Genomic DNA, 11010 nt, shown 5'->3' with positions numbered 1-11010 from the left:
GTCGGGGTTGGGACCCGGAACCAGAACCGGAAAGTCCCGTTCCCCACCCCGGCCTCTTAGGAACCGGAAGCAGAGCCTTCCCCTCAGAGTCACCGGGGCCGGGAGCGCAGTTCTGTCTGAAGCCGCGTGGGCGCCGTGATGCTGCGGCGAGGTAGTGGGGCCTGCTCGGGTCGAGGGTCGTTGTAAGAGGATTTCACGCCTCTCCTCCCTCCGTGCTTGCCAGCTCTGCGAGCTCACTGCAACGTGCTCTGCCTCTTTCCCCAGGAAGCTTTTTCTTGCACCTCGGCGCGGTGTCATCCTGGTTGCAGCCCCTGTGCCGTCGGGCCGGCCTGGAGACCCTGGGGCCCGCGCTGCAGCAGGACCGCCCCCGCGCCCCCACCAGAGACTGGAGCACGGAGCGGCCCGAGAAGCCGCTGGGCGCGCTGTTCTCCCCGGAGCAGCAGGCCGCTGTCCTACAGGCGCTCAACACCGCGTCCGAGGAGGAGCTGGCCGCCATCGGAGAGCTGCAGGGCACCCTGCCGGCCGACATCGTTGAGTATCGCCTGCAACACGGGCCCTTTGGGGACTTGCCGAGCTTACTGAACGTGCCTATCTTGCAACTTCAAACCCTAGTTAACGTCTGCAACTTTATTCTGGATTCATCTGAGGAAGTGGAGAGGAGAGAGGGAAAAATGCAGGGCGCTAAATTGTCGACGAGGTTCTTTAAACCTAAAATAAAAAACGCGGAGGTATGTAGCCGCCTGTAGATATGTAGCCGTCCGCACGGTTGCGGGGATGTAGCCATTTCAGCACTGTTCAGACTCCTGGTGGCTGGGTGAATTCTTCGGACAGGTTTCCCTTGCTTTATGTTGTACATGCGTTCCTGGAAAACGGCGCATAGCTCGAATTTGTATAAAGGGACCCCACTTTACAATGTCACCAATAGGAATACATCCCAAGACCTCAACTGTACTGACCCCCAGGCCCATTTCTGCCAATTTTACAAGACAGTGTTGGTATGCACTCACAACAGACAGCACATACAAGCACAGGGCACTTTCATAATGGGGATGGTAATTACAGAAACATATTTCAGACAACAAGTGAGGAGAATAGGTCTACACCGGAGACATTTTTTGGTGCATGTCACTCTCACAAGGCACCGCACAAAGCAGCTGACTGGGAGTTTCCACTGCACTGATCGCATAAAAATGAAATTATGTTGCATATAACTAATTTTTTTTTATATAAAAAGGGTTATCACGTAAGAGTGAATTCACACATACAGGACCTGCATAAACGAGGGAAGCCTGTATCAGGACCCCCTTCACCAGAGATAATGATCATAATAATTCGTATTTTCACCATTTTCAGGCCCCCTTTCTGTCTGGGCCCTGGGCAGCTGCATGGTTCGTCCATGCCTGTGTCCAGTCCTGATCCATTTGATCTAAGACACCACTCTTATTTTCAGAATAATTTTTGTTAGTGCTCTAAATTTAACACTTCTAGAAATTATATTTTATCAACCTGAACTCTGTATAGTTTTGTAAAAGGTGGTATTTTCATCTAAGCTATTAAATAATATTCAGCACATAATTCGTACATACACCATCAGAAGGCTGGAGATATTAACTGCTGAAAGAACTGACACCACCTTTCTTCTATTCAGGCTTTATCTAGCATCGTGTCTATTGTTTTTGGCCCTTGCAAAATTGCATGGGCTCATGTGGATCGCGGCTTAGCAGTTCACAGCTGGGAGCAAAAAGAATACAGATTTATAAAGGGAACCTATCAGCCAGCAGTGTATCTGGAAAATGTAAGTAGAAGGTCTTCTGGATGTTTTAAAAATAAACTCTTTAAGTTTAATTTTTACTAGCTCACTTTTATAACATATAGAAAAGTACTTCATTTTCCAAGGGAGACCTTTTCTAAGCAGCATTTATTTTGCTGGTTTATTCTGTGAATTGCACATAGAAAACCCAGTTTTGCAAAAGGAATCTGTATGAGATATAGCCTTTAAAAGTTTGTTTATTGGCAATGCGTACAGCACTCAAGTGGTAGAGCTGCTTTCTTCAACACTTGTCTTGAACTTTCTGCAGGTAAACAAAACTTTCCATTCTAGAACTCCATAAGAAAGATGTGACGTCTCTTGTACCAGAGGACCTGAAGTATTTAGAAACATTCAGAAGCTGTGAGGAGCTGCTTGCAACAGTCCTTCTTGCACCCTAATTATGAGCTGTGATTTGTTACTAGTGCAATGTGTGGCTGCAAGAAAGTGAACAGCCTTCTCCACGTTCTTCAATAATTATAAATAACATTTAGACTTAAACAACCATTTTTTAAAGTGGCAAAGAGGAGAACTGGAAAGAAGTTTTCAATTTGATGTGTCTTATTGAAATTTTAACAAAAACATGAGTAAAACTTGATGAAAACTGGAATGCCTTTTTGCCAGCTTAGTACTTTATCACTCATCTGAAATACGCTAGTTAAGAAATCTTTCGATTTTGGTTTCTAGATCAGCTGATTTAGCTAGTGTTCTGGCTAATGTGCATATTCTTCTCTCTCTCCCTCCTCCCCAGATTTCTTCAGTGGTTTCCAAACTTCCTAAAGCTGATGTTTATGTTCTGGAAAAAAAAAGACTTTCTAATCAGAATACAAATTTGTTTCCTGTAATATTACATCTTCGCACGATCGAAGCTATGCTGTATGCCCTGTTACATAAAACACTGAAGTTAGATGTCCAGGACCAAATACTAGGTATGTCCCGAACTGTTGTAGGAAAACACTTTGGGTTGATGGTGGGAGATTTCCGGTCAAGTGGAATGGAACTTGTGAAGCAACTTCTCCTAGAATATGTTACCCAAGAACAGCCACGAATATCCTTTCCCCTGAACAAGGTGGTGACGTATAGAAACTTACTTTCTTCAGTTACACAAAACAGGGAGGAGGAGATGTGTGATTCTCTACTACAGGCATTAGCCTTTTATGAACTCCTAATATTAAACAACACTACTTGAATCTTTTACTGTTGTAGAGCCAAAGTAAACTGAATGTTGTATTTTAACTGAACATGTATTTCCTCTTACTTTACATATAGCTAGGGTTACCATACATCAGGGTTTTCCTAGACATGTCCTCTTTTTGGGTCCTCCCATCTCTGTCCAAGTGTTTTTTGTGTTTTTTTAAATATCAACAAATGTCTGGGATTTTACTCTGCTCCTCATCAAAGTTTTTCCTGGCACTTCCCAGCTTGCCCTAGCAAGGAGCTGCTTGAGGCAGGGGAGGGTGATTGGAGGCAGGGGCATCACATGTGCCTGCCTGCGCACACAACATACAGCCAGGCAGGGTGATGGAAGCAGGGCAGGGGGGCCCTGTGGGTCAGGTTTGTGGGGGCTGTAGCTGGGGAGTAAGGGGCAACAGCAGGGGCAGGGCACTGGCCTGTCAGGGCTGCTTAGTGTCATAGAGCAGCAGGGGGAACAGCCACAGTTGGACCCATGTCCTGTTGCACAGGGGGAGCTGCTGCTGGGAGGGAGCAAGCGGAGGATAGGCAGGGAGTGAGGGGTACTGTGGGGGGTGGGGAATGACTTGGGACTGAGGGGCAACAACATATCAGGCCTATTCACCACCACAAAGCAGTAGGGGAGGGCAGGGGGACAACTGCAGCTGGACCCAAGTCCTGGTAAGTGAGGGTGGCAGCAGCTCTGATTTTTTCCATGATGAAAAATCCACTACCCTGTGCTTCTTATCCATGTGGCCATGAATGACACTGCTCTGAGCAATCCCAGCCAGGTCATGAATGGCTACAGGGCTTTGGGAGCAGGGCTTAGGGGTGCAGGTGGTTTTTTCCTTTATCCTCCCAGTTATGGGTCATGGGCTACAGGAGACAGATCAAGGTGGTCAACTGAAGACTGTGGCACTGGTGTGATTGTGGAAACTGAAGCTTTCACAACGACAGTCTGCTCTTCGGTGAGAGCGGCAGCAGTCTGCTGGGAAGAGACACCCTCCGCCTTACTTCACTAGGGACAGCCAGAATGGCTGACCTGCTCGACTGGGCTTTAAACTAAGCCTGCTGGGGGATGGGTGGACAAGCACCAATGCAAGCCTGTTAGGCAATACCTACAAAACCAACAGGCTAGGACACGCAAGGGATTCCACTCCTACCCCAGCCCTGGAACGGTGTCCTCCTTAGAATGTGAGGAAGCCTAGGGCTCCCAATGGGATATTTACATGTCTGTACACCAATGCCGGGAGCTTGGGGTATAAACAGGAGGAACTGGTCCTACCAAACAAGAAAGACTACAATCTCATAGGGATAACAGATCTGGTGGGACTCCACCTGGACAGAGCCACAGGTATAGACAGAACCATAGAAGTAGGGTCAGAAGGGACCTTGTAGATCTTCAAGTCTGACCGCCCGCCTGGGTGGGAGAAAAGACTGGACTCAAATGAGTTCAGGCAGGTAGTCATCAAGCTGCTTCTTAAAGATCCCCAGGGTAGGAGCCAGCACCACTTCCCTAGGAAGTTGGTTCCACCTCCTAGCCGCCCTATCTGTGAAGCAGTTCTTGCGGATGTCTAATCTAAATTTACTCTCTAATAACTTGTGTCCATTGTTCCTTGTCATGCCAGGGGGTGCTAGGGGAAACAGTGTCTCCCCTAAACCCTTCTGGTCCCCCCTAGTGAGTTTATAGACAGTCACCAGGTCTCCCCTCAGCCTTCTCTTGTGAAGGCTGAACAGGTTTAGGTCCCGCAGTCTTTCAATGTAGGGTCTGCCCTGTAGTCCCCGGATCATGCGGGTGGCCCTCCTCCGGACCCTTTCAATGTTGTCCACATCCCTCCTGAAATGGGGTGCACAGAACTGAATGCAGTACTCCAGCTGGGGCCTGACCAGCATCGCATAGAGGGGGAGGATCACCTCCCTGGCTCTACTTGAGATGCATCTGCGGATGCACGACAAGGTCTGGTTAGCCCTGCCAACCGTGACCTCGCATTGTCAGCCTATGTTCATCTCGGAGTCAATGACTCCAAGATCCCTTTCCGCCTCCGTGCTCTCAGGAAGGGAGTTTCGCATTCTATAAGTGTGCTGCTGGTTTCTACTGCCTAAGTGCAGCACCCTGCACTTGCCAGTATTGAAACGCATCCTGTTTTATGTCAGCCCACTCTTGTAACCTATCCAGGTCTTGTTGCAGTCTTTCCCTCCCTGCTAGCGTGCTCACCTCACCCCAAATTTTGGTATCATCCGCGAATTTAAATAGGTTGCAATTCACCTCGTCGTCCAAATCGCTGATGAAGAAATTGAACAGCGTGGGCCCCAGGACCAAGCCCTGGGGGACGCCGCTGCCCACTTCCCCCAGGTCTAATATGACCCATCCACCACCCTCTGAGTACGACCCTTGAGCCAATCTGCAATCCATCTGACTGTATAGGCATCAATGCCACAGTCGCCTAGTTTTTTTAATGAGGATGGGGTAGGAGACGGTGTCAAAGGCCTTGCTGAAGTCTAGAAAGACTACGTCCACGGCAACACCTGCATCCATTGCCTTTGTGACCTGATCATAAAAGGCAATCAGGTTGGTCTGACAAGACCTGTCCCTAATGAAACCATGCTGGTTGCCCTTGAGCATCATCCCTGAAGCCGGCCCATCACAGATGTGCTCCTTGAGGATCTTCTCAAAGAGTTTCCTAAGGATAGAGGTAAGACTGACGGGCCTATAGTTGCCCAGGTCCTCTCTCTTCCCTTTTTTGAAGATGGGGACCACTTTGACTATCTTCCAGTCATCCAGTACCTGGCCGGAGCACCACAAGCGCTTGTAAAGCCGTGCCAAGGGCCCTGCAATAACCCCAGGTAGCTTCCTCAACACCCTGGGGTGGAGAGCATCTGGACCCGCTGACTTGAACACGTCCAGCCCCTCCAGAAGCTCTCTAACCTGGTCCTCCCCAGCCTGAGGTCTGGAGGCGTTCCCCTCGAGTCCATCTGGCATCACAGCAGGGAAGTCCCAGTCCCTGCACAAGAAAATGGACATGAAGAATTGCTTAGAGTTCCGCTTTTTCCTCTGGCGCCACCACCAGATTGCCCAGTGTACTTTGCAGGGGCCCCTCATTACCCGGTGCCTTCTTCATCCTCCCTATGTATTTGAAAAAGGACTTGTTATTATCCTTGATCTTGGATGCTATTTCTAGCTCTATGTCTGCCTTAGCTTTCCTGACAGCCCTCCTACAGGCCCGAGCAGAGGAGGTATACTCCTCTTTGGAGATAGCACCCCCCTTCCACCAGGTGTACGCCGCCTTTTTGGCAAGTAGGCATTCCCGGACAGCCTTGGTGAGCCAGGGGGGCTTTCGGGCACTCTTGCCCCCCTTGCATCTTGTCGGGATGGACTCCCCTTGGGCCCTTAAGGAATGACCACTCGTCCTGGACACTGAGTTCCCGTGCCCTCCAGGACCCCAGCGCCTCCCCCACTAGCCTCCTCAGCTTGTTGAAGTTGGCCCTCCTAAAGTCTAGGGCTACCGTCTTGCTGCGGGCCCTTGATACCCTGTGCTGGATGGTGAATTCCAGCAAGCGATGATCGCTATCACGCAGGTGGTCAAGAACCTGGAGGCCCCTTACCAGGTCGCCTGTGGCCAGGACCAGGTCCAACAGGGCGTTTCCTTTGGTGGGACCATGCACCTCCTGGATTAAGTAGAGGTCCTGTATCTCAGCTAGGAACCTCCTGGAACAGTCCATCCTGGCTGACTGTTCCTCCCAGCAGATGGCCGGTAATTAAAAAATCACCCATGACTACTACATCCCTTGCCTTAAGTGCCTCTGCAAGCTGGCCCGAAAATTCCCGGTCCAGCTCCTCCCCTTGGTTGGGGGTTCTGTAGTAGGCCCCCACTGTCAAATCGCTCTCCCCACAGTCCCCTTGAATCTTAACTCAGAGCACTCCAGCCTGCCCTTCCTCTGACCCCATTCTGCTGGCAGAGGATGTGTAGTGCTCCCTGACACAGAGTGCCACACCCCCACCTTTCCTTCCTTCTCTATCCCGCCTGTAAAGCCTATAGCCCCTAATGCTAACTGTCCAGTCATGGGACAAATCCCACCACATTTGTTAGCCCTATGACATCTGGGTTTGAACTAGCTATTCTGAGGGCAAGTTCCTCCTGTTTATTCCCCATACTGCGAGCATTGGTATATAGGCATTTGAGGCCTTGCAAGACTGTGTGTGCCACCCCCCCGTTCAGGGAGACGGTCTGGACCCTCGTTTCTTACCTTAGCACTCCTTGCCTTGGTCACGTGTCCTGCTCGGATGGCGTCTTCTTGTCTTCCTGCGGCCCCCTATACAGCTATCTCTTGTATAGGAGAGATTGTGCAGATAAAAAGGTGTGGGGGTGTAGCTCTATGTCAAGGAAAGCTATGCATCCCTGCAAGCCAACATTGGCACCTAGCCAGCACTAGATACATTCCCCACCTATTTTAACCCAGAGGGTGACACAGGACACGATGGTAGGAGTCTGCTATAGAGTCCCCAACCAGAAACAAGAGATTGACCAGGATTTCACCAGGGAACTGACTGAAGCTATGTGCTCTCCATGCATGGTTGTCATAGGAGATTTCAACTACCTGGACATCTCATGGGAAGAGCACTCAGCCAAATCTGAACAATTGCAGAGCTTCCTCCTGTGCATAGACAAACTCTACCTGAACCAAGAAGTCTATGGACCAACAAGAGGTAAATAAAGTATTGCTGGGCCTGGTAGTGAATAAAGGGGACCTGGTAGTGATTAAAGGGGATGATCTAGTTGGCAACCTAAAAATCAAAAGAAAGCTGGGAGACAGTGACCACGAGCCAGTTGCTTTTACTATCCATCGCAAAGCTGGCAAGTCAGCACTGCAGAAGTCCTTGACTTTAGGAAAGCTGACTTTGATAAGCTCAGGAGGCTTGTTGTCAAGGCCCTAAGGGACCAAGACTTGGCAGGGAGAGGAGTGCAAGAGGAGTGGTTGTTCCTTAAAGGGAGTGATCCTGGAAGCACAAAGGATGTCCATTCCTTCTCGGAGGAAAGGTAGCAAAAGGGCAGTGACCCCCTTGGCTCAGCAGGGAACTCGTGGACCTCGTACACCAAAAAGAGAGGCTTATAAAGGATGGAAGATAGGAATCACCACAAAGGACGATTACTCTGTACTGGTCCGTGCCTGTAGGGAGTGAACCAGGAAAGCCAAGGCTGCAACCAAACTCCACCTGGCTACACGTATCAAGGACAATAAAAAGTACTTCAAGTCTGGCAAGACCTCTCTCATCTCCATGTATGAACAGGTGACATATCACCTGGACAAGGGAGAAAAGATTGACATCATATCTGGACTTTAAAAAAGCCTTTGATCTGGCATCCCATGATCTCTTGGAAAAATTGGCCAACTGTGGCCTCAGCTACATGACAGTCCAACGGCTGGGGAATTGGCTCCGAGGCCAAACCCAGAGAGTGGTGGTTGATGGAAGCGAATCATTATGGCGCTTCATGACCAGTGGTGCCCCGCAAGGCTGTCCTTGGACCTGTTCTCTTTAACATCTTTATCAACAGCGTGGATACTGGGCCAGTCCACTTCTGACACGTTTGCTGACAGCACCAAACTTTGGGGTAGTGTCCACACCGGAGGACAAGCTGGGGATCCAGGCTGATTTGGATAAACTGAAAAAGTGGGTGGATACAAACCTGATGATTTTCAATACTGACAAATGTCAGGTACTCCACCTTGGGTGGAGGGAACCCTGCAGCATGTTTATAGGCTCAGCAGTGCTACGCTTGCTAGCACCATAGCCAAAAGACTTGGGGGTCATGATTGACCACAAGATGAACATGAGCCACCAATGCAATGTTGCAGCTGGTAAAGCAGACCAAACTCTGGTTTGCATCCATAGATGATTCTCAAGTAAATCTCAGGCTGTTGTCTTCCTGCTGTACTCAGCCTTGGTGAGGCTGCAGCTGGAGTACTGCATCCAGTTCTGGGCTCCCCAATTCACAAAGGATGTGGAGAAGCTTGAGAGAGTCCAGAGGAGAACCCCACACATGATCAGAGAGCAGGGGAATATGCCTTATGAAGAGAGGCTGAGAGCCATGGGACTCTTCAGCCTGGAAAAGCGCAGGCTCCAGGGGGACCTGGTGCCTGCCTATAAGTACATAAGAGGTGTGCATCAGGATCTAGGGGAATGCCTGTTCAGCAGAGCACCCCAAGGGATGACAAGGACCAATGGTCACAAACTTCACCAATAGCGTTTTAGGCCGGATATGAGGAAAAATTTCCTTACTGTCCAAGCCCCCGAGGCCTGGAATAGACTCCCTCCAGAGGTGGTGGATGCTTATCTTGCTGGGATCCTTTAACCCCAGCTGACTTCCTGCCCTTGGGGCAGGGGCCTGGACTCCATCTCCTGAGGTCCCTTCCAGCCCTAATGTCTATGAAAATCAAATGCTGAAATATACAGGTATTTAGAATGCATTTTATAGTGACTAAAGCACTGGTAGACTTCCAAACTGCTTTAAAACTGTAAATATATCAGTAAAACATTATGTTCAACTCTCTCACGCACACTAGGGGCCTTTAGTTTTAGTCACAGATTTGGGATTTTTCCATCAGAGAATTTGTGATTTTTAAAGAGAAAAGCAGGATACCTGCTGTTCATACAAGCCTGTTTACCAAACTAATAGATGCTGCACATTTTGTACAGTCATTTATTCCAGCAAGGTAGCCAGATCAGAAGAACAATGTGGTACAGTTACTCTGCATTTGTGTGGAGGACTCCACACCCTACAAGGAAGTGGCTGAAGAGTACAATTAGAACAGCAAAGGTCAGGCCTGGGACAAAGTCTGCTTCCCACCAGTGGGAAAATGAGGAAGCAACTGAGCGTCCTGGACATTTTTTTTGGACCTTTTGGGTTTCATGTAGACTGTTAAAAGCAAAGCAGTATTATGTGAGGGCAGGGGTTTTCAACTTTTTTAAACAAGTGTACCCCCTCTCTCTCAAAGTTTCAGCTCATGTACCCCTTTATATTTTTTCCTCATTTTTAATGTTCTTGTGGAGACCAAGCAAGAATGTGACTGGTAGCTGAAGAGATGGAAAACTAAGAACTTCAGATTGCTTTTGTGGTCGGTCTCATCTCTTAGAACATAAACTCTTTAACACAGGAACCATCTCATTGCTTAAGCACAATAATGGGTCTGGTTCCTGCTTTGGACTGACAGGTGCTACCATAATGCTACTGTATTGTTACCCTGTACTGTGTACATTGTAAAGCAACTTACGATTAGATGAATACCATAAAATTAATATTACCCAATTGGGAGTGGTATAGTTTAAGTACAGATTACCAGCGTGCTAGTGGAAGTGTAGCATACGAGAGGAAAAAAAAAATACAAGCATAACCTTTTTCTGAATGTAAGCAGAAAGGAACAGAAAGAGTAAGAGGCTAACTCTTTTGCATTATATATCTTGTTACCAATCTGTGCGTTTGTTCAGCAAAATTCTTAATGAGGGGGAATAGTGTGGCAACCCACCATGGCACTTTTAATTCCAGTTGCAATCCAGAAAGTAATCTCCCCTTTGGGTAAGGCTCAAGAGAAAAAAGGGGAAGATTTACAAAAGAAGAAATCCAATACCTTTATCTGCATTTCAACAGTTTACCATCATGTTATATCTGAGGTTTCCGTTCCTAAAAAATGCTTTCCTTTAATAGTTTCTTCTGCTCTTTAGCAAGTTTTAGAGGAGAAGGAAGGGTCATGGATGTTCTAATCAGAAAATTATAATTAGGCTTAAGTTCTGGAAGAGGAATTGGTGGTGTGGTATTAAAATCTTTGTACAACTCTTCATAAAATGATGCCCTAACAAGACATTGTGAAGGCAAGTACACATTTACAAACAGTGGGAATATAGTTTTTCTAAAGCTGCAGAATCTTGGCCACTGCTACAAACAACTCAAGATTTAAACTAACACTGATTTATATTAGCCACTTGCTGTGGCTCCAAATGCTTGGCTGCCTAGCCACAGGGGAGATCAACTATATGCAGC

The 11010-nt window shown here is 48.1% G+C and overlaps 1 protein-coding gene across 2 annotated transcripts; it reads left to right on the top strand.

Annotated features, from left to right (window-relative positions):
- Nucleotides 1-13: 13 nt before the first annotated feature.
- On the top strand, nucleotides 14-3048 carry TEFM (transcription elongation factor, mitochondrial). Of its 2 annotated transcripts, none has more exons than XM_090061025.1 (4): nucleotides 14-151; nucleotides 265-728; nucleotides 1649-1795; nucleotides 2559-3048. In XM_090061025.1, the coding sequence occupies exons 1-4, from the start codon at nucleotides 139-141 to the stop codon at nucleotides 2994-2996; spliced, it is 1062 nt and encodes a 353-aa protein (XP_089917151.1). In that variant the 5' UTR covers nucleotides 14-138; the 3' UTR covers nucleotides 2997-3048. The 2 variants fall into 2 exon arrangements, with proteins under 2 accessions (XP_089917151.1, XP_089917152.1); XM_090061026.1 differs by lacking the exon at nucleotides 2559-3048 and adding an exon at nucleotides 2079-2417.
- The last annotated feature ends 7962 nt before the right edge of the window (nucleotides 3049-11010 follow it).

This window comes from Crocodylus siamensis, chromosome 8, assembly GCF_052110815.1.
Source record: "Crocodylus siamensis isolate JL-2025a chromosome 8, ASM5211081v1, whole genome shotgun sequence".
In the NCBI taxonomy this organism is placed as follows: Eukaryota; Metazoa; Chordata; order Crocodylia; family Crocodylidae; genus Crocodylus; species Crocodylus siamensis.
This window is presented reverse-complemented; position numbering and strand designations above follow the sequence as displayed.

Excerpts from the sequence above, each read along its gene's own strand:
- TEFM (XM_090061025.1), top strand. Across the intron at positions 729-1,648 it reads CTAAAATAAAAAACGCGGAG|GCTTTATCTAGCATCGTGTC; the intron begins GTATGTAGCCGC and ends TCTTCTATTCAG. Across the intron at positions 1,796-2,558 it reads CAGCAGTGTATCTGGAAAAT|ATTTCTTCAGTGGTTTCCAA; the intron begins GTAAGTAGAAGG and ends CCTCCTCCCCAG.